Source organism: Elgaria multicarinata, chromosome 3 (assembly GCF_023053635.1).
Source record: "Elgaria multicarinata webbii isolate HBS135686 ecotype San Diego chromosome 3, rElgMul1.1.pri, whole genome shotgun sequence".
NCBI classification, from domain to species: domain Eukaryota; kingdom Metazoa; phylum Chordata; class Lepidosauria; order Squamata; family Anguidae; genus Elgaria; species Elgaria multicarinata.
Genome location: NC_086173.1, coordinates 42566816 through 42591344, shown reverse-complemented (window position 1 = coordinate 42591344; position 24529 = coordinate 42566816). Strand labels below are relative to the sequence as shown.

Sequence of the window (24529 nt, the reverse complement as noted above, 5' to 3'; positions counted from 1 at the left end):
TTTTTACAGAAAACCTTCAGAAATTAGGCCTACCAAAATACATGCACACCAACATCCAGAAAGCAGTCATACTTAAAACATGTTCAATAGGAAATTTCTGAATTAGTAAAAGACAGCATGACTTGGCAAAGCCCATCATGTTCATCTAAAAAACCCACCACATGCAAGAAAAGAAAGATAAATGATTATGATGATGATGATGGCAACCCTGTTAATTTTTTAAAAAGATGTTTAAGAAGAATGAACAATTATCAGCCATTTTTACAAAATATATGTCATGCCAATTATATCAAACAAATTGGAGAGGAGGGTCTATGGGTCAAAGTGGATTATGTAATAGGAATATCACTTCCAAATCACTCCCCAACTCACACACAGAAAACTACAGCCCTCCGCCTCACACACACTGCAAACATGCACATGCATCCATTCATAGTCAAACAACCAGGCATCAAATTCAGATATCATCACATCAATAGACTCACACACACATGCACACACACACACATGCACACACACACACATGCACACACACAGGATCACCAACTCCAAAACACGCGCACACACACATCCATTCACTCAAACAACCATTCACCCATACACTCTCTCACTCTCTCTCTCTCTCTCTCTCACACACACACACACACACACTCACTCACACACACACACACACACACTCACACCCCTCAGTCTTACCTCCTGCTTGCTTCTTCCTCTGTCCTATACTGCAGCCCCCACCAGGAGGCTGATCCAGGCCTTCCGCTTGGCTGGTGCGATCCAGGAATGCATCCTCCAGGCTTTCCCTTGGTAAATTGGGGCCCAGCCCAGGTTGCCCCAGAGAGCCCCATTTTTCTGGAGGTCTCTGGGGTTTTCTGGGTCATCTGGTCACCCTAAACCCCATCATATCTTAAATACAAAAATGGAGGTCAGTCATGTTTTTGCACAAGGCGAGCAAAAATGGTATAAAATAGGCAAAAAGCTTTCTAGGACTCTTCTTCAGGCTGGATGTTACGTTAAGCAAAAACTAGCAAAAAGGAAGGGGTTGGAAAGCCCCAGTGTTCACCATAGTGTAGCTTCAAAATTAAAATAGAAACTGTTGAGTTTGTATATATGTAATGAAATTGTGGTATGTGTGTTGTAGGGGCACATGTCACAAGTTTGTAGTGTGCCCCCCAAAATTAAGTTTGGTCCCTGTATGTGTGAATATAAAGCACATACACAAATAAATGAAAGGAAAGAACACATCAGGAACTTGTCATCAGTTTTCTGTGTGTTTTTTTAAAGTCGGATGACAAATACAGCTTCTGTCGAAGGCACATTCACATTAGTGGTTTGTAACTTTTCACCACTTTCTGGGTGGGTTTCCAGCCACTTCCTTATAACACCAAGCCCACATCAGATCTTAAACTCCATATTTTGGAGCTCTGTCAAGTCATAAACTTGTTTTCCTGAGGCATCAGAAGATTTACACTTCCTGGAAAGCTTGTCTCCAGCATCAGTGCAGGAATGTTGGTAACAGACAGTGCTAATTGTATAGAGATTGACAGGAACCACCTACCTTTTGTTTCTTTATTAATACCGACAAGGAACTTTCTGATTCTGAATAGGCATGATTGCTAAAGGAATCTCTGGGGCTCCCATATGCTAACATGACTAGATTTCAAATGTGCAAGGTTCAGGTTCAAATTCCTCTTCAGCTGTGAAGTTCAGAATGGCTTTGAATCTATGCAGCACCATAAAAAAGAAAGAAAAAAAAGAACACCAATGTCTTCTGCAGCAAAAACACCATGTGTGGTTAGGTGCATTTCCTTAAACAAAAAACCCAAGGGAGGAGAGCATCAAAGTCAGGACAGTAAAAAGGAAAAACAGGTTCTCAGGATGCAAGAAATTCTTTATTTCAAAGCCCGACGCATTTCAGGCTAGATTCTTTCAAAGTCTTTCTTCAGGGGGGTGTAATATTTAAAATTCATTAGGTGACATTTGTGGGGCAAGACATAACTTAGGCTTTAGCTAGACCTAAGGTTTATCCCAGGATTGTCCTGGGGTCATCCCTGTTCTTGTAAATGACACACAGGGGATCCCGGAAGCAGGCAGGGATGACCCCGGAACAATCCTGGGATAAACTTTAGGTCTAGCTAAGGCCTTAGAATGTATTTATATTTTAAGGTTAATTATGCACGTTGCCACAAAGGCCTATGCCCCTATATAAGTCTTAAAACTTTTACATGAAGGCATTATATTACACATGTATAATGATAAAAGCATACAAAAATCATATAAAAATCATTTTTAACAAAAGTATAATGTACAAATCCTTACTTGTTAAAAGATGCCTGCAGAAATACTTCTAGCAAGGTGATTGCCTCCTATGATAATCAGTGGTGTCTTCTTATCCCCTCTTCATTAGTGATCTATCAATCAGTGAGAGTGATTCCCTCAGCCTTCTAATCTTAGTTGACATTTTCATGCTACCCCTTCCCTACTTGTCAGAATACAGGAATTCCTTTCAAAACACTGGAGTTCTGAGAGCATTCTAACTTCAAGGTGAAACTGAGCATGCCCAACGTAACTTTGCCAGCAGTTGCTACCATCGGCTTTCCTGGGGCAGAAAAACTCAATAACCTTCAACAAACCTGAATAAAGTACATCAGTAGTTTTCACCAAAATTTGAAATAAATATATGATATCTCAAGCCACAGTATGGAGACAAAAAGGACAAGTGTCTCAATTTGTTTGCACTGTTTAACTTGCTATCCCTGTTGCAATTTTTGTTAGATCACTTTGAAATTCTGCACAACTGTAGTCTTCATCGGGCAAATCATGGGTGGCAAATGCCATAGTATTAGCTGAACAGGTGTCAGTTACTTGTAGACTATTGAGGCATATAATGATGGAACCTTTTTGTCTGTGACTCACCTTAACTAAAGGGGGCACTCCCATGCCCCTTGAATATATATACACTACCTTTCTTTATAAAGGAATCCAAGACAGCTTATAAACAATTAAAACAAATTACAGAACTAATGCAAAATCAAAAGCCTTACTGGCATCTCGGTTGCAAAATTTAACAGTTTTAAAATACAGACGAGGTTTTACTAATGCAAGACTGAATATACTTCCATTAGCTGTACTTGAGGGCTGTTTTAAAAGAATCTCATTGCAAAATCGCGTGTGCCCATGTGGACATAGCAGTATTGAAACAGTAGCTCATGGATTATTATTTTGCAGTTTTTATAGAGATTTGAGGAAACAGGTGATTTACTCCACTACCATTATCTACTCCAGGGTGGTCAGTTATTGCTTCTGTGTCATCAAAATAAGCTGGTGACAACAAAGACTGCAAAAGATGTTAAATTAAAATAAGATCTATCATGTTATCTGAGTCTTAATTTTATGCAGTTCCTCCATTTGACCAGATGTTTATTTTTGTATTTTTGTATGTGAAAAGGAACGTGTACTAATTTTGGCATACGTGATTGAAATAGGTTTTTAGAATAACCCAGGTAATTTCAGCTAATTGTAATCCTGTTTATATCATTTGTACATTATATTTTAAATGCAAAGGCCTCTGGCTGATGCAAACAGAGGAATCTGAAACTGAATCAAAAGCCACATAACAGCAAAAGCAGAGGGGATAAAAAACAGTAGCTTTTACAGCAGCTTTTACAGCAGCAAAAGAAATGCCACACTCAGAGAAGCAGCCTTAGCCAGGCCCCACAACCTGGCTGAAAAGCTTGGATTTCACCAGGCACCTACAGCCAGCCTTTCCCATCCTGATGCCCTCCTGATGTGCTGGATTACAGTTCCTACATTCTTGGCTGAAGGCTGCAGATATGCTGGCTGGGGATGATTGGACTTGCAGTCCAATGTATCTGGACTGTGCCTGGCCCGGGGAATGCTGCTTTATATTGCATATAACAGGTAGCATTTGTCTCCAGTACTTGTTTTATGTTATGGTTAGGGCAGCTCTTCATAATTAACTAGAAAGTGGAGCACCCTTGCACATTGACATTGTTAGACTAGTCATGCTAGACTATCAAAGGATTTGGCCAGCCAAGAAAACAAGATGGCTGATGTTATAGATGAGTAGGCACATCTGGATCAAGTACAATGCTTTCATCAGCAATTGGTACTCCTAGTAAGAAAGCAGCTATGATGCCTACTGGATGGCCAAGGGAATGTTCTGGTCACAATACACAATGTTATTGCTGAAGCTAAGCAGATCTGGCCCTATAGACTGGGAGACTGTGGGCCTTGCTAGACCTACCTGATAATCCGGTGGGGAATAAGGGCGACGCTGCGCTACAGGGCGTTGCCCTTTTCTACACGTAACACGCAACGGGATAAGGGAAAGCCCCATCGTGTCCTCCATTTTTTTTTTTACTTAAAGGGCCATGTGCACAGGAGCGCACCAATGGAAAAGTAAGTGTTTTTTTAAAAAAATTAAGGGTTCCCTGCTCCCCCTGCCCCTGATTCCCCCCCACAATGCCTGATGCCCCCCTGCCTGCTCACTTGCCCGTCCTTCCTCCGCTCGCCCATCCTCCCCCGCTCACCATGCCCGTCCCCCGCTCGCCATGCCCGTCCCCCGCTCGCCATGCCCGTCCCCGCTCGCCATGCTCTGGCCCCATTCTTCTCCCCCTGTCCGCCATGTCTGATGCCCCCCTGCCCGCTCGCCAGCCCACTCGCCATGCCCACCCGATCACCCGCCTGCCATGTCCGATGCCCCGTCCGCGCCCCACCGTCCGTGATCTCCCCACCCTGGCTCTGTTCTTCCCCCCCATCTCTCCTGCCGGGTCCACTCTTTCCCCCGGCCCCCATCTCCCCCCCTGTGATTCCCCCCCAGCCTAATGGGCACAGCGGTCCTATTGAATGCTGTGCCCAGTGCGTGGCTTCTCCCGGCTACTCACAAGTAAGCAAGCAGCCGGGAAAAGCCACGGAAATAGCTAGACCTTCCGCAGCCCCGGGCTCAGCCCCGGGGCTGTGGAAAAGCTGGGCCACAATTGGATCTGGTTATCCCGGGTCAAGGGAGGACTTAGCCCGGCCTGACCCCGGGATCCCCTGTGCATCATCTGGATGCAGAGCAGGGAGCCCGGGCCTCACACCGGGCTAACTCCTCGTCTAACAACGACCTGTCTGGGAACTCATTGTATGCTCCTCCAAGCTCCTCAGAGGAAAATATATAATGAGTGTAATATATAGGTACAAACTGAGGACATGATACAGTGGCAAATCACACGGCCTTTAATCCAACATTAACTGGAAGAAACATGTAGCTACTGCTTTATCAATAAGAAATATAGACTATCTATCTGTCTATATATATATATATATATATATATATATATATATATATACACACATACAGCTTTTCTTTAGAGCCATCAAACTAAGATAGTACACAGTACATGGAGTAGATCACATTAAAAACCTTACTCCATACCCTACAGTATTTTTAAAATAATAATAATAATAATCTAATGCTTATTTTTCCATGAGCATACCCTTACAGGACTCATAATATGCAACATGCTGTTTCCCAAAGGAACTGTTAGAGCAGTCACCAGTGTGACATATGCTGCAATATATGGTTCCTGCTACCTTCAAAAGGGGGTGGGGTGTTACATCAAAGAGGCATTGCAGATGAGAAAAGGTTCAGTAACCCCTCGATCACAATGAAGAACTGGATGCAAATTTTCCAATGAGCCATGTGAGAAAACGGCCCCATATTGTGCAAGGATGAGAAAATATTGCCATCTGTTGGCATCCTGTGTAAGCAGACTCATATGTATGAATTGAATATTTATTTTGCTTCTGTGCAACGGGGGGAAAAGAAGATGCAACGTCCGTGCTGCCAAAATCATTCATTTCAAAGCAAGACAGAAAAGCAGCCAGGCGTGGGCATCTGAGTGTGTCAGCCACATATCACCAACCACAGAAGCAAAAAAGAGGGATACATATTCAAAAATAAATTCTCCCAATTCAGGAAATTAAAAGCAACTGTCTAGGTTTATAATATCCTTTGGTGGATGTATGAATAGGATGAGATCTTAAAATCTGCTAGAGTGGCAAATCAATCTGTAAGGTCAACCTTTATGCATTCTGGCATTAACCTCCCCCACCCACCCACCCACCCAAAAACACACACACACACACTCTTTCCCCCACCTATCAGGGTCAGGGTTAAAGGGAGGGCTGCTTTCAACTTCCCATTTTCAGAATACCTAGTCCAGGATTCCTCCAGTCTTTCTGGCCCCATTGGTACATGTGGAACTTTGAGAAAGTATCATGAAAGAAACCACCACAAGATGGTTATTGTAAAGGGTATGGTGAATCTCAAAATGACAGGCATAGGCATGTGCAGCACATTTCAATAATAATAATAACAATAACAATAATAATAATAATTTTTTTCTTACCTGCCTCTCCGTTTGGATCGAGGCAGGGAGCAACAATAGGTATAAAATACATAAAACTGAATTAAAAACATATTATATATTATTAAAACATCCTAAAAACATCCTAAAATTCCACTAGATGGGCCTGGTGTACACCCAGGGAATTTTATTTATTTATTTATTTATTTATTTATTTTTAAAGGCAAATATTTATTGAATTCTCATTCATAAAGGACATTGTTTTTATTCATTCATTTATTAAATACTGTAAAGACTGATGCCCCACTCTGCATTCAGCTTGCCTGACCACGGGAGTGCCATTGCAGGTGGTGGTGGTGGAATGAGGAGACGCTCCTCAAGCCCCAGTATTGGTGGGGCTTTTTGGTGACACTGGCCGGAGGAGATTCTCACGAGGTGGTATTAGCCTTCAGGGGTCTTCCTCCTGGCCTCTTTGAAATGTAGTTCCCAGCAGAGAGGCTCCCAGCAGAGCAATTCCTTTTTGCTCCAGCTTCTTGGGCAATGGCGTGCTGTTGGGGGCAGCAGAGCAGCTGGAGGGCCATTTCTGCTGCATCTGGATCCCCCTATGGATCCCTACTCAATGCCCCCCTCAATTCGGTGCTTATTGCTTGAGACATTAGGGTGTGCCTGGGCACACTTGGCACTAGGGGTGTGCACGGACCCCCCCAATCCGCTCCGCGGGCCGATCCGAAAATTTCGGATCGGCCCGCTCCGCCCCGCCCCGCTCCGCCCATAGTCCGCTCCTCTTCGCCGCGGAGCTCCGGCTCCGAATTGGAGCTCCGCAGTGGAGGGGAGTGATGCCAGGTAAGGCCCCCCTCCCTCCTCTCCCTTACCTGCAGGGACCAAGGGGGAGGGGACCAAGGGGGAGGGGGGCCTTACCTGCATCCGTCCGCAGTCCCTCGGCTTCTCCAATTGAGCCCGTGGCTCAACCAGGAAGTCTGGGCCGTAAGTGCGGCCTAGACTTCCTGGTTGAGCTGCGGGCACAATTGAAGAAGCCAAGGGACCGCGGACGGATGCAGTTAAGGGAGAGGAGGGAGGGGGGTTACCGGGCCCTGCCGCTGTCGCCGCATGGGCGACAGCGACAGGGCCCGGTAAACCCCGCTTACCTTTCTTGCGGAGCTCCGGATCGAGGCGAAGGATCCGCCTTCACCTCGATCCTCTTCGCCTCGTTCCGCCGGCCCCCCAATCCTCTTTGCCTCCGCTTTAAGGGGAGGCGAAGCACCCCGCTCTGCTTCTAATTCGCCGGTCTGATTAGAAGCGGAGCACATCCCTACCTGGCACACCCCTTGCACACACCTATGATGACAGGAAGAAATCTCAGAGATAGTAAAAAAAAGATCATCATGAATTTGCATGATTTTAATTAGGACCCCCTCCCTAAAAGCCCACCATCAGATTAAAGATTAGATTGATGTCTGCACAGTTAAATAAATAGATAAATAAAAATCACAGATCTAGCATCACCCTCGCACAAAAGCATGGACCCCAAGCTCCATCCTTATGGATCCTCGTGATTTTGTCATTGCTCACCTCTGCGTTCACAGAGACGTTCTGTGATTTGACAGCTGCTCCTTGGCGTCCCATATAAAAACTCATGAAAATCCATGAGATCGGGAGGGTGGCAGCGGCAGTGGCTGGTGCCCTGCCTGACGCTGCCTTACTAAGGAAGTCGCTGCGTCTGCTGCTGCCTTCCTCCTGATGCCCAGTGCCTGTGCACCCTGCCCTGATGCATATGCTGTGGGTGGCAGCAGCATAGAGGCATCAGAGTTCAGAGAGTGATGATGGTGGTACCTGCAGCTGCCTCACTATGCACTTGTTTTTACAGTGCCAGGTGAGGCAGCTTCAGCCACTATTACCTTGTTGCCTCCACCCTGGATATGCAGAAAGCCTTGTGGTCAACACAGCATCTCTCCATGTGGCAGATGACACGTTGGGGACACTGGACCAAGTGGAGCCATGGGTGGATCAATGGACAGAGTCTGGAGTGGGGGTGTTGAACACCAAGGGGTGGAGCATGGATTTAGACAATTTTGGAGTAGGGTCTGATGATGAAGCAGTAAACCCCGTTCTCCGCCAAAATATCTATTATCTGCAAATGAGGAGGTAAAATATTGGTTATTTGGCAACCTGAGTTGGAGGCAGAATATGATGAAGTCAGAGGAGAATTTGGGAGGAAAATAGCCCCCTGCCAATATAGTTATATCAATGAAAGTTATCAGAAAATTCTATAATGTGGAGTGAGATGTAAAAAATGAGAATACACGTGTAAACACAGCCTGCCATAAGTTAATACAACAAATGAATGGGACGATGGGGTTTGGGGACCTTATGTACTTCAATGTTCAGTGTGAAGAAAATGATGCAAATGGTATACGGAAAAAGTTCATAAAACCCTGGAATTCCAGTTCACTCATTAACTTTATACTATTCTCTCTGGAGGGAAAATGACAGTTTGTTTCCATGAAATCATAATAAAAAAAATAAAATAAAAAATGAATTGGTACAGGGAAAATTGGGGAGGAACGAAAACACTGTGTGTGATTTTTTTCATAATGTATTTCCCCCCTATTAACTTACATTGATAAGATGTCTTTAGAGCCCTCTTTACATATTCTCCACTCCTGTGATTATAACAGGTGAGAGCGGGGCCCAACTTTCACCAAATGTTAGAGGGGAAGGTAGGGAGAGAGGAGACTGCTTTAGACACGCAGGATCCCCATGAGATCTAGAACACAGATTATGCTGGGTTCTAAATCACTTGGGGAGGCTATGCGTGTAGAACAGGCGCTCCTCTTCCTACCTTCACCACCAGTGTGTGGAGAGACCACCAAGAAGGACCTGTTCCCCCACTCACAAAATTCTAAATTCTTAATTGCATGAGGGGAAAATGCTGGAGGGCTTACATGACAACTCCCCCTTTCCATAATTTGGTGTTAATTAAGTTTGTTCAATCCCATTTCCACATCAATTTGCATTTAAAAAGAAAAAAGTTCACTGAAAAATTAGTTTGTTTTTTTGTTGATGCTTTTTCCCTCCTAATATACATGACTTTGTGTGCAATTCTGCCTAATGTGCACATTTTTTGCATGTGCTTCCCCTAATATAATGCCATTTTGTATATTCATTTCACAAATATACACATTTTTGAGCGGAGAACTGCATCACATACCAAAGGACTGCTGTAGTTTGTATCTGTGTTTTTAGCCTGTCGGTTGTTTTATTATGGTTTTAATTTTTGTAAACCGCCCAGAGAGCTTCGGCTATTGGGCAGTATAAAAATGTAATAAGTAAATAAATAAATATTTTGTTTCACATATCAGTTTGGGAAGTGTGAATTTGGCAGGTGTGCATTAAAATCTGAACTGAAAAGTATTCTTCCTATCCCTACCCTTTCAAACCTACCTAGATGAGGCTACACAGGTACGTTCTCCCTTCTTCCTGTACAATGGGCAAACAGTGCCCATCTTCAAAGGTTACTATGATATAACAGCAAAAGAGGGCGAGCTTTGTGACCTGCAAATATATTTTCATTCAGTGCTGGCTCTAAGATCCAAAGAAGCTGGAGATCTGTGATGACATCTCTTGGTAACAAGCAGCCGTAGTGGAAAAGTAGACTCATTTGGGTCTAGAATCTTGCTCTTCCTTAAAAACATCATTGATATAGTATTCCCTTAGGCTACGATCCTGTAATTTACCTGAAAGTATGCCCCGTTGAACTTACACTTGAGTAGACATGCATAGGATTGCACTATTAGGCTTCTTGACTAGATGGTTGCCTTCTCTTCAGATCACTGTCGAACCAGACTGTGTGCTTCCTAGGTCTTTCCTCATGTTCTAAACAGAGGAATATACTGTTATTTTAAATTTAGTGTAGGTATAAATAAATAAATAAATAAATGGTGCTGCAATTAGCCAGAACCAATAAAAACAACCATTGACAATTTTGGTGCTCTTTTGCAATGTCCCGAAGGAACAGCACTATTTTTCTGCATTCCATATTTGTAGGAAGCTGCCTTTTACTGAATCACACCGTTAGTCCACTTAGCTAAGTGTTGTCAACACTGACTGGCAGCAGCTCTGCACGGCTTCAGACAGGAGTCTTTCCCAGCCCTACCTGGAGATGCTGAGGATGGAACCTGGATTTTGCAAAGTATGTACTCTGACAGTGAGTTGCAGGTACAAGTGGCTCACAGGAAGCTTCAGTGCCTGTAGCATAGATCTACCAATGCATATAAGCCCTGATGATCTCCATAGTCAAGAGACTGAATATGCTTTCATGACTTGCTTGTGGATTTCTGAGATATGCCTGGTGACCCATATTTGGGAAAAGGATACTGAATTAGATGGTCCTTTGGTCTGGTCTATCAGAACACTTCCTTTTAGATAGGCCAGCCAATGTAGGGGCTCATCTACACCAAGCAGGATATTCCACTATGGAAGTGATATGAAAGCGATATATAAAAGGAAGGAGTCACACTATTGCTTTATAGTAGCATTGAACTGCGCTGCAGGATCTACACTACTGCTTTATAGTGGTACTGAAGTGCACCGACAATTGTTGGGGGCCATGACACATAGACACCAAGCAGGATATAACACTATATGAAACTGGTATGAAAGCGATATATGGTATGTGTCCATGGTTGTCAGTGCACTTCAATACCACTATAAAGTAGTGGTGTGGCTCCAGCCTTTTATATACCGCTTTCATACCACTTCCATAGTGGAATATCCTGCTTGGTATAGATGTGCCCTAGGTTTCCAGATGTTGTTGGCCAGCAACTCTCATCAACCCTAGCTTTCCCCATTGTGAGGGATGGTGGAAGTTTCAGTCCAGGACATTGTCTACCCCTGGCTTACAGGGAAATTGTTTGGACTTTTAATTTTATTTAGAAAGTGTGCGAGAGGAAAACCTCTTCGTCAGATATTCCAGATGATGACTTCATTACCTAGGCTGCCAAGAAAACATGTTTCAAGTGGGGATTTCCAGTGTTCTGCTGGGACTTCTCACACAACACCTTGTTGGAGCCTGCAGAGGGTACATATAGACAGTCACAGAAAGAGAGAAGAACTCACACAGTATCCTAAGGCTCTCCCACCCACATTCAACATTCCCAAAATACCAACAGTAGCAGACCATTAACATAGCTATGCATACCACAAACATTGGATTCTGATCCAAACACTTCCTTAATCAGTTAATATATTCATTCCAGACCTGAAGGGATGAAACTCAGAGAGAGGGGAGATCCAATATGGAAAATTATGATACATACAAACATACACCACCCTCCCACACTTCCCTCAGGGTGAATGAAACCTGCATCTCTCTAATCTGTACATTCCTGAACATTTGACATTTAAACCACAGTCCAATTGAACAGTCTGTGCTGTGTTCATCTTGTAGCAGACATCACATCTTTTGGCATCTTCAAGGGATCACTAGAGACAATAGGTCCCTGGGTCTTTAGGTATATATCCATGAATGAATCAGAGCATTCGGGGACAGCTGCAAAATATTACAGGAGAAGAGATCTGGTAATAGTCTACTGAATAAAACAGTGGTCTTCAGCTGGTGGGTCACAATCCAAAAGTGGATCACGAGGTCAGTGCAGATGGGTCACGGCAAAATTGTTGCCACCACGTTGGGCATGGAGGAAATTGTGAAAGTGGGTTTCATGTTGGTCTCGGGTTTGGACTAGTTGAGGACTTCTGGAATAGAGTGTTGAACATGAGCATGGGGGGATCTGGGTACATGCAATGCTATTCAGCAGCATTCGTCTCCCAAAGACAGATTTTTCCCTTTGCACACTATGGCATCATGAAGGACTGCCAACAACGAGTTGTTGTGTGCAGTTAAATCCAGTGGGAATCTACACTGATGTTATTCTAACGTTTTGAATGGGTTACTGTGACGCACAGCGTCACGTGACCCTGGGTCTCTAACGTTGTAAATGAGTTGTACTTACTGTTTCTATTTTGTTGTTCCCTTTCGCTGTTGCTTAGTTGTAGTGCTGCTACTGATCCATGTGCCTTGTTCTACCGGTAATTTTCCTCTTCCTCTTCTCTGAGAGTAGCAGAGCTGCTGGGTTTGCTCCGCCCACTTCCTGTTCTCCTTCCTTCGCCCCGTTTGCTATCTTATCTGCTACGGCAGATAAATCACACCAGCGTTATACTGTGCAATCACTGACAATTGCATGCAAAGGACTCAGAAGTTTTCCACCTTAGAATCTGCTTTGATTGTGAAGTAGTCCCATGCATCCAGCCTTAATGGTGCTCCTTTTGCAAAAGATTCGCCCCAGCCGCTGCTGTGGGCGCAAGAACAGGATTTTAAACAAATGCTTACATCTGCGTAAGCTTTAAAAATAAAGACGCCAAAATTGGCACAGTAATAGATATTAGGGGTGTGCACGGACCCCCCGCTCCGCTTCACTTGCAGATCCGCCATTTTTCGGAGCGGGTCGCTCCGCCCCGCCCCCGCTCCGCCCACTTCCGCTCCGCTCCGCCCGGAGCTCCGGATCGGATCCGGAGCTCCGTTTTTGCCCCCCCATAGGCTTGCATTGAAAGCTAAAAAAGTAAACAACTTTTTTTCCGTTGAAGTTAGAAACCTCACGTTTGGCACCATGACACCTCATGGGCGTATACACACACACGCCAAGTTTCAAGGCAATCCCATCATCCCCTGATTTTTGGCGAATTTTTGAAAATCGGGCACCCCATTCACACCCCTTGGGATAGCTCCGTCAATTTGCATGTTACAAACCTCAAACTCGGCACCAGGGCAGCTTATCCATGTGTCCACATGCACGCCAAGTTGCAAGCAAATCCCATCATCCCCTGATTTTTGGCGCGGCTCTACCCTCTAACGCACCTCCCATAACCCTAATTCACACCCCTTTAGATAGCTCCGTCAATTTGCACGTTAGAAACCTCAAACTCAGCACCATGATAGCTTATCCACGTGTCCACATGCACGCCAAGTTTCAAGGCAATCCCATCATCCCCTGATTTTTGGGGAATTTATGAAAATCGGGCACCCCATTCACACCCCTTTCAATAGCTCCGTCAATTTGCATGTTAGAAACCTCAAACTCGGCACCAGGAGAGCTTATCCATGTGTCCACATGCACGCCAAGTTGCAAGCAAATCCCATCATCCCCTGATTTTTGGCATGGCTTAACTCACCCCAAATTGTCCCATTCTACAACTACGTCAATTTGCACGTTAGAAACCTCAAACTCAGCACCATGATAGCTTATCCACGTGTCCACATGCACGCCAAGTTTCAAGGCAATCCCATCATCCCCTGATTTTTGGGGAATTTATGAAAATCGGGCACCCCATTCACACCCCTTGGGATAGCTCCGTCAATTTGCATGTTAGAAACCTCAAACTCGGCACCAGGAGAGCTTATCCATGTGTCCACATGCACGCCAAGTTGCAAGCAAATCCCATCATCCCCTGATTTTTGGCGCGGCTTAAACTTTTTAACTCACCCCAAATCAAGTCCCATTCTACAACTACGTCAATTTGCACGTTAGAAACCTATCCTTTGGTCCCATGACAGCTTACCCATGTGTCCCCATGGACACCAAGTTTCAAGGCAATCCCATCATCCCCTGATGTTAGGGGAACTTTTGAAATTTGAACACTCCAGTATGTCAGGGATTTAAAGTTGCAATTGCAGACAGCTCAATGGGGCCAGTTCCAAGGCAATCCCAACATGCCACGAGATAACCCTAAATCTTCTGGCACATTTGAAAAAGGGATTATTGAATTTGATAAAGTCTAAGTGAGCGCAGGAAGGACTTCTCCCCTTAGTCAAAGCAAGACACATACACCATCGCTGCAAGGCGGGAAGGGGAGAATTATTATTATTATTATTATTTATTTATATAGCACCATCAATGGAAAGCAGGCAGGCAGCATGCATTGTAGTGCCGCAAGGATGGCTTGAGCACTAACGCATAGCAAACCAACCCATAAGTGGGCGCAAAGTGAGGCAAAGATGGCTGGTTGTTTCTTTCTAAGCCAGCAGTTACGCCTTGAGGGGCACAGAGGAGGACGATTGGGAGCAAACCAGGCACCAGGCGGGCAGAGAGGCAGGCAGAGTAGGCGAGGAGTCAGTCCTGGCAGATGCCCCACCACAGCAGCACCCCGGGGGAGGCGGGCAGGCAGGCAGGCAGGCTGCGGGCATTTCTGGGGGCACAAGGAAGTGATGGCTGGTTTCTAAGCCAGCATTGCAGTTAGTCACGCATTGCAAACGCAAACCATCCCAGCGAGTCGGTCACCGAGGAGGACAGGCTAGCAGAGGGGCAGGCAGAGTGACATGTCATAGATCTAGTATTGGGGAGGAGTCAGTCCCGGCAGATGCCCCAACACAGTAGCACCCTGGGTGGGCATTGGAAAACGCCATCTTGTGGGTCAATACTTCCCCCACCCCATGTCCTGCAGGGTTGCCTGCCTAACCCTTGTGGGGATGGGAGATGGAGAGCTTAGAGTGGCAGTGCCAGCAGCAGCCTTCGGCTTTCCCCTGGAACCAGTCGCCTTGCCCGCCTCTTTCCCCAGCAAGATCGCCTGGTGCTGCCTATGAAGATGCATCTTCATGCTGCTGGTTCCATAATGCCCTGTCGATGAACCCCTGCTTAGGCTGAGTTTGCAGTGGCGACAGACAGCAAAGCGGGGATCCGCTCCCAACTCAAAGTGGTCCCACACGATGCTTGTCTTTCGTTTCTGTGGTGACACCACCAATTGCCCGCCTGAGCTCTCTGGTGTTGCCACAGAAACAGGGGTGTGGGATGAGACTGGGGAGAGAGCCTCGGCCTGCTGCTGCTCCTCCTCAGCCCCCACATCCTGGAGGCCCACCGCCTCCTCCTCCTCCCCCCCCTCCACTGTGCTGAGGACCTCGTCTAGGTCCATCAGCGGGCTCGTGGGCTGAAAGGAGAATGAAGGAGTTGGGGATACTCCTCCTCCTCTAATGGCACTGCTGCCACGTGCCTCTTGCAAACGGGCACTTTTCCCATTCCCACCCTCAAAAAGAGAACGCCGGGCACAAGTTGCAGAAGAGAGTGGCTCTGCCTGCTGCTTGTCCTGCTTCTGTTTTGGAGCAGTCAGCCAAGGAGTTGCCCGTTTGAGTTTCACAGGAGGAGAGGAAGCCCTGCTGGCAGACTGAGCCTTGCTGCTTTCAGCACGCCTGCTTTCTCTTTTCATGATGACTAACAAAATATTAATACTACTAATACTATGTATAAGGTACTACTAAGAATATGTATAAGAAGAATATAATATGTTTAAATGTAGGGAAATGGGACAAGAACAATAAAATATACTACTACTAATATGTATGAGAATATACTACTAAGAATATCTACAAGAATATAATAATATGTTTTAGAATATTACTAATAAATGTAGGGAAATGGGACAAGAAATGGGACAACCACTACTATAAGAAGAACAAAATATGAATACTACTACTAATATGTATGAGAATGTATACTAATAGACTACTAAGACTATGTCAAAGAATATAATAATAATATGTTTAAGAATAGGGAAATGGTGTGCGTATGCTTTCCCCAAAATGCTCAATCTGTGGCTGCCTGTTGAACTTGACAAAAGCAGCCCACTCCGTCGAAGTTACACAGAGAAGAAAAAGAGAATCCAATTTTTTTGGTATATTTGGTATATAGAAGATAGAAGGAAACACAATCAGGATTTAAGAGAGGGGAGGGGGAAAAAGAACCAACCACTACTATAAGAAGAACAAAATATGAATACTAATATAATATGTATGAGAATATATACTAATGGACTATGTGAAAGAATATAATAAAATATGTTTAAGAATATAAATGTAGGGAAATGGGACAAAAAGTGTGTGTATGCTTTCAAAAGAAAGCTTTCACAAAAGCAGAACAGTCAGGCTTTAATACAGGGAAGGGGGGGGGCAACCAACCCAACCACACACTCCAAAATTCAAAAATAAAGTTTATATTAAATCAAAGTAAGGGGAAAACACAGGGCAAACTAAGCTACAAGTCAGAAAGAAGCAAACAAACACACACACGCGCCAAACTAAACCTATATTAAATTAATCTATCTCCAAAGCAGGAGCACTAGCTAAGTAAGTGTTCCCTCCACGAACGCCAACCCACAAAGAGACACAAAACAGAAAGTTCTCAGGGTGGGTCTGCCTTAGTCCCCCCTCCAACGCTGGGATTGGAGGAGGATGCTTTCTGAGGAGATGAATTCTCATCAGGATTGGGAGTTGAATGTGCCTGTCATCGCTTCCAAAAAAATAATAATAATAAAAAAAAAAAACCCAAACCCCGATTTTTAAAAAAATATTGCACGTGAACCACAGCACGCAGAAAGTTGAGAGTGGTCTCAAAATGACCCCCATCCACGACTCTCTGTGCACAAGAATTTTCAGAACGATAGCTTAAACCCCCCCCCCAGTTATCCCCGATTCTTTCCCTCAATGCAATCCTATGGGCGAAAAGCCGAAACGCCGTTTGAGCCCTGCGGTTGACCCGATTTTTAAAAAAATATTGCACGTGAACCACAGCACGCAGAAAGTTGAGAGTGGTCTCAAAATGACCCCCATCCACGACTCTCTGTGCACAAGAATTTTCAGAACGATAGCTTAAACCCCCCCCCAGTTATCCCCGATTCTTTCCCTCAATGCAATCCTATGGGCGAAAAGCCGAAACGCAGTTTGAGCCCCGCGGTTGACCCGATTTTTAAAAAAATATTGCACGTGAACCACAGCACGCAGAGAGGTGAGAGTGGTCTCAAAATGACCCCCATCCACGACTCTCTGTGCACAAGAATTTCCAGAACGATAGCTTCAAAAACAACGTAGTTATGCGCGATTATTTGCCGCAATGCAATCCTATGGCGAAATGTTTTCAAGATGGCGACCGGAGCGCTCCGACTGAACTCGGAGCTCCGAAAAATGGTCGCTTCTCTTCGCCTTGCTTCTAGGGGGTCCGCGGTCCGCTCCTACTCCGCCTCTGGGTAAGGCGGAGCAGGCCAATCCGCTACTGCTTCTACGCTCCTAATCGGAGCGGAGCACATCCCTAATAGATATTAGGGAGAGCTTTAAGCATACCAAATTTAAATCGAACTGGGTCATCGTTGATTTTTTATGATTTTTTTTTAACATTTCCCCCCTCTTTGCAAAGGAGCTGAGGAGCGCTCAAATCACTTCCTGGTAAGCAAAGGATCGCTGTAGCTCCATGCAGGAATAATCTCAACAGCTGGGGCTGCCAAAAACAGGCCTCCCCTTCTGCGCTGCTAAAACTTTTCAATTTGGTCACCCATCCAAACCCAGACCTTCTTAGCTTCAGCAAAGTGGCTGGCTCCTATGCATTCAGGCTATTCCCTGGGACTTGTATTAAGATGTTTTGGGAGGGAGTTTGTGTGTGTTTATGACTATTGCTGGCTAGGAACGAGGCAGGAAGTGGGCGGACCGAACCAAGCAGCTCTGCTTACTCTAAGAGAAGAGGAAGAACAGAAAGGAATGAACAGTGTGCCCTGAAGTACCGTTGCAGCTAAACGTAAGTCACGCTAGTGTGCCCCGTGATACAGAGAACTGATACAGAGAACCACGTTAGAAAGGGACACTAGCAACGTTATAAGACTAGTGTAGATCCGGCCCTAGGCACAGATTGAAATTTGGGCTCTTTGAACACTAAAGAACCACATGACCATTTCATTGGACATCCAAAATCAACACGGGCTGGCACAACCTACATTGTCACCCCAGTTTGGTTCCAATTATTAGTTGGCCTTCTTATGGTGACTGTGGCAAGGGTCGCCAATTGACCTTGGTGGGCATAGGACTTAGTTGAAAACAGAACAAAGCTCCAAGTCTGTGGAACCTATAAGGCCATCAATACGAAATGTTCTCTTATCAGTTTCCATCACTTTTATACACTTGAGCATTTACCGGTGGGCAGATCAGGATATCAGACAACATGAACCACTGGTTTAAGTTAAGCTTCTCTGTTCAGTGCTTACTTTCTGCAAATTGATCAAAGTGACCTCACTCTGAACTCTGACCTAGCTTTTGCTGCTGCCCCCATTGTCCTGTTTTTTATTGCTTTTCCAATCTGAGACCATTCATCTACACCTTCAGTTTTCCCCATAGCAAGCATAGGTACTTGACAGTGATATAGAAAGTAAACTGGCTGTGCTACTTAGTGCTATATATTATCTCAGATCATCTGCAAATACTACATATATCCATGGGAAATTCCCAGTAAGCTGTTCTCAGTGACGCCATCTCTCACCTGAGCAAAGCTAAATGCCAAGAAACTTTGGATAGCACCTGACTTACTTTGAGTACTCATTGGATGCATACCCATCTTTAACAGGGTGGGAAATTAATTCAGCTTCATTGTATTATCAGCAACTGAAATATTAATAGTTGTGAGAAAATAGCCAAAGTGTATATGGGAGACTCCCACCACCACCACCAAAAAGAAGAAGATTGCCTGCTGAAGAATATGTCAGAGTATCGTAGGAAACATAAGAAGGGCCCTGCTGAATCAGACCAAGGGTCCGTCTAGTCCAGCACTCTGTCCACATAGTGGCCAGCTAGCTGTCGACCAGGGACCAACAAAGCAGGACATGGTGCAACAGCACCCTCCCACCCATGTCCCCAGTGACTGGTCTATACAGACTTACTGCCTCGGATACTGGGGATTGTTGATGGCTTCATAATGGCTCTGAAACATAACAAGCATATTGGTAACAAAATTATCCTTGGTGGGAGGTGGGGCAGGGGAGAGATTTCTCTATCTCTTTTGAATTAATACCATTGAAGCTGCAATATTGCCAGTTCTGGACCATGGGCAGAAGTCTGAGATATGAACCATAAGCCAAGACCATAGTCAGAATTGAAGAATACTCAGAACCAAAGGAAAACATTATTATTATTAATTATTATTATTATTATTATTATTATTATTATTATTATTATTATTATTATTTTAAACCAGGGGGGCTGTCTGCACATGAGGAAAGACCCATGGTGGCTATGGATCTGTGCCCCATTGGTAAGATAATGCAAGTGCAGATTCACAGCCACCATGGGGCTTCCCCGTGATGCTTCAGTTTGAAAAAGTTGGGATTTACCCCCAACTTTTTCAAAGGGAGTGACATCAACATGGCACTCCCACCATGTAATGTTGCTTTGTGTGCAATCTGGGGCCAACCTGGGGGTGGAGACTGGTGGAAGGCTACCAGCGATTGGTCTCCTCCCACCAGGAAGAGGGCGGAGGCTGCTCCGGGACTCAAATGGCCACCCAGAAACATCATGCTCCCTCCTCGATGTTGTGATCACCCAACGTCGCCTTGGGAGAGGGAAAGTGCAGGTTTGAAGAGGGAGGCGGTGCCAACTTGGTGCCATGAACATAGCCCCCAGGAGGTACAGTCAAGAAACAGTGTGATGTAGTGGCTAGAGTGTCGGACTGAGAGTCAGAAGATCTGGGTTCTAGTTCTCACTTGATCATGGAAGCTGACTGGGTCCATCACAGCCCAGCTGACCTCACAGGGTTGATGTTGTGAGGATAAAATGGAAAGGAGGAGGATTATGTACAATGCCTTGGGTTCCTTGAAGGAAAAAAAAGGCAGAATAAATATGTAGTAAATAAATAAGAAACAAGCCAGGACCAAAGAACAGGAACACACTGGAGCTTCTGGCAAAGCTCAATTGCAACAGGAATCACTTTTATACCTTTCGTGTACAGGAGGGCCAATGGCCATCTTGGGTGGACAGAGTCAGCCCAGGACCTGAAGATACTTCTCTGAGAAGCTACCACCTGCACTTCAGTGGCTCACAAGTTGTCCCTAGTTCACAGCAGCTCCTGACCCCTATGCACACTAGAAGTGTTCATCGACCTCCCCAGTTCAACTTGGACACCAATTTAGTAATTCTGTTTGGACCGATTTGGACTTTGTCTGCTTCAACTCAGTACCAAACCTGAGTTGAGCGTCAGAAAACATAGGCCTTGCGAGTCCCATTAACTATCATGAGAAATTAAAGAACAGCTATTTTTCCCCCTTGGTCAGAATTGAATAATAGTTGCAGGCATAGCAGCCACCCTTTAGAGGGGATTATGCCTGCCCAATGTCAGAAAAATATTTTGATTTTGTTTGTTTATTTAAAGGAACTGCCAATAACTTTCTCATTTCTTGGTCGAATTGGATGAAAATTGCAGGAAAAGTTTCTCCTTCTGCTGGGATCAAGCCTGCCAAATTTCAGAATGACAGCTGCAGGGGGCTTTTGTGCAAGAGCAGCACTGAAATTTTGAGGGTCTCCAAAACAGGACACAGTTACCCCACCCCCCATGTTCCTTGGGGCCATTGTTCTGATAATAGTCCACAAGAAACTTTGCAGTACAAAACCTGTGAAGTTTCGGAAGTAAGTCATGTGGAGCAATTCATGTGGAAAAGGAGTTCCTACTGTAACGTTGTAATTTCATTTAGGAATGGGCGAACTCATCTTTGACTGCTTCGTGCGCTGCTTGCTGGATGCCCACCAGCCACTTGACCTTGTTCGCTGTGTGCAACAAGCCGCCAGATGGTCTGTGGGTGTCTGGTGAGTGGCGCATGGGTGTCCAACTACTCCGGTAGCCACCATTTTGCCAAAAGATGTGGCTAGCCTTTTACGTAAATCATCATTTCCCACAAATATCATCCATAAATAGGACCATTTATGCAAACCTACACCATTTATGCCTAAAACTTTGCATAAATGACCCTATTTATGGCTGTTAGGAATGTACTTGGGGAGGCCTCCTTAGATGAGGATGAGGAGGAAAACACTCCTGCAGGAGAGGGAGTGTCTGCTCCCACAGTCGAGCCAGAGATGGGCTCGCAGAGGGAGGAAGATCCCAGAACAGAGGAGGTGCCAGAGTTACAGGTTGACCAGGACCTGTCCTTACCTGAAGTTCCTAGGGAGGTGGAGCCGCCCAGTCCTTGGGAACGCCGACGGCACAAGCGAGTAGTACAGTTGCAGTCAGTCAGAAGGAGTGTGTGCGTGCTTAAATAGCAAGCTGATCTGATGAGGCACAGCTGGGGGAGAGGACAGAGGTCATCTGCCTGGATTAGAAAAGGAGGAAGCGGGATGCCTTGCGCTTCCTGGCAGACACCTGGGGTAATTCCTATCAGCCAGCTTGTTCCATGTTCTGACTTCGCTTCACCAGGCCTTGCTTCCTCCGTTTGGATCCAGCAATCATCCTTGGCCTGATTTACATTGCTTCTCCGTTTCACTCCTGCCTTCAACTTCGGACTGAACTGACATCGCTTCTCCATCCTGCTCCTGCCTCCCTGTGACCCCGGACCGGCTGACCACGCTTCCTAGCTCCTGATCCGGTTTGTTATCTTGGACTCAGACTTGACATCCCTTGCTAAGCTCCTGTTCCAGCTGCTGCTGACCTGAACTCTCACACACCAAGACTCTGAAACCTGACCCTGCTTCCCACTTATCTCATTGTTGTACTGGCTAAGAGATTTATTAGCCGGGTAATTGGAATTGCCTAATAAAACACTTAAAAGCAGATAACGCTTGTGGCTGCCTTCCCAACAATGACCACCATTTGCACAAAATGCTTACTCACAATTTTCTGTAAAATGGTGGCTTGTGGACAAGCAGGAATCCCTGTGCTTGCCTGACTTGTCTGGGAGGCTGAGCAGCTGGAAACTCACTTAACTTAAGCCCCCAAACTGGACTTTCGCGACATCCCTAATTCCATTGGTATGAATCATTTGAATACTAACGCATGGCCATAAAAAGAGTTCCAGAGCCTTGTTTACTTATAAAAACTGAGCTTGTACTGACCTATTCCATAAATCTATGGGAAGAGAAAAATAGGCCACAATATAGCTGTAATCAGATCAAATTATTTTGGTATAAAAGTAGGGAGGGTTGTTGTTTCAGTACACTGCAAAGAGAATTTTCTAGATGTGAGCAAACCCACTCTTAAGTGGGTGTATCCTTTGCTTCCAAAATAATTATTCAATATTTTGAGGTAAACATGTCAGCAAAAGTGTTCCACAATGATACCCCAACTAAACAGTGTAATTTTGGTGCGAATTCCTCCTAATTTTCCACAGTAAGTGGGCTCCCACTTCAATAACAGTACATTTATCTCAGTGGGAAACTGGTGTAGGTGGGCGAAGAGCTAAACATACTGCTCACTGGAAGTATCTTTAGCTCCAACAACTTTGTCAGCTGAGATACATTCTGTGGATGCTTTGGCATAGTAATCAGATGGGATATATCTATCTCCAAATACCCACAATACAGAAAACCCAGAGTACTAGTAGTTTTATAAAGTCTAGATTTCTTTTAGTCAAAATACAAAAAAAAAAAAAAAAAAAAACCTAGCTTGAGGGTTATTAGTCCCGCACTCCCCATTCCTAGTCAATTCATGTTATCAGATATCTGAACTGGAATTCAAGGGGAAGCAAGTCTGCAACACTGATTTGAAGAATGTGGTTACTATGTTGTTAAATCAAACTCCTAGGGAAATCTATTGCAACTGTCACTGTGCTGTGTCTTCTTATAGTCTTAGGAAAGTTTACCTAGGAAAGCGAACTGTTACTCCCCTGTCATGAGTGCCACTGCAAGAACAAACAACAATCCTAGAAATATAATTCCCTTAAAAAAAATCAGTTTGCTACACACAAGTGATGATTGGCCACAAAAAAGGCAGTGACCAACAACACAGGAAGTTACAAGATGCTTATTTATATCTACCTTACCAACAAAACAAACATTTGGAAACCAGCTGTTTAAACATGACCGTGAAAGGAGGCTACAAAGCAAAGGTGGAGATGGGTGGAACCACCTAATTCTGTTACAGGGAAGCCACATTTTTCATCTTAATGTCCACTGAACCTCTGCCCTTCCCCCACTCCTGCTGCCCTATGTATTCTGAAAGCTACAGGTTTGCCACCAGAGTAAAGACCTGTTTATGTGTTTTTCTCCCATGTTGAATAAACATGAGAGAAGCCTGCCGCCGCCATCATCACATGCATTGCCCTGTATGCGCAAAGTGACAGTCTGAACAGGAACACTTCCTTTAACTGTGAGGCTCTCCAAACTATTAAGAACTCTGATTTTCCAGACTTCTTAATTGTGTGGAGACTCTCCATGGATACAGGAAGCACTTCTCTTCAGACTCTCAAGTTCCATGTGTACAGGGTGATGGATGTGGTGACGGAGGGTGGGTAGAGCTGGAACGCTTCTCTTCTCATGCGTTCATTCAACATGGGAGGAAGAACACGTGAATAAGACTTCAGGTTTTGATAGCTCCACAGCCTTGTTCAATGCACTAGGCCTCTCACGTGCACTAAAGGCTTCCTGTGCCAATACAGGGTGATGACATCTTATCTGCAGCAACAGCTGGCTACTCCATACAGAAAGTCTTTGAAAGTGGGACAGAAGTGCTCCCGGTTTCAATAAGTTTTTGGTTCATTGCACTGTGGTTCCATCTGAGTTGGAACCACAGATATCCCTTGCCAGATTCCATTCAAAATGTGAAACCAGGCATCTATCTAAGAGCGCTTGGGCACATAGTTCCTAAGATAAATGATTTTGTTTTTACCCTTCACTCTCCAATGGTTTGGCAGAAACACAACAATTCCACAACTAGGAAGTGCTCTTTCTTCTCTTTACTTGCTAGCACAGAATGGAATGAAGAAGAGGACCATGTTTTAGCACATGCTGTTTCTTCTGACTTGGGCTTCAGAAGGAAGGAAGCTAAAAAAAGAAAGCTAGAGGCAGGATCAAAAAGAATAATGGCATTTCATATAAAAACAAAATGTGGGGAACTTGTTTCTCTTTAATCTTTGTGGAGATTTTTTAGACTGAGATTTGCTGGACATACAGAAGAAGAAAACACACAAATACAATACACTGTGGTTTCTTTAACAACAACAATAACAACAACTCTCTTTGGTGTTAAATTTCAGAGAGAGCAAGAGAGCAGGGGGATGACATATCCTCCAATATTTCTCCCTCTGCTGCAACCTGCTATCAAATATTCTCCAGGGTTGGAGGCAGAGGCTGAAATTCTCACTCAGTTCAATGGCATCCT

At 44.8% G+C, this 24529-nt stretch overlaps 1 protein-coding gene across 1 annotated transcript in view; it reads left to right on the top strand.

Annotated features, from left to right (window-relative positions):
• Nucleotides 1-20914: 20914 nt before the first annotated feature.
• Nucleotides 20915-24529, top strand: part of LOC134395323 (uncharacterized) — a 145660-nt gene continuing 142045 nt past the window's right edge. Inside the window, exons 1-2 of the mRNA XM_063121482.1 lie at nucleotides 20915-21024; nucleotides 21204-21432. Coding sequence (XP_062977552.1) covers nucleotides 20915-21024; nucleotides 21204-21432 — 339 coding nt within the window. The remainder of the gene's footprint in view (nucleotides 21025-21203; nucleotides 21433-24529) is intronic.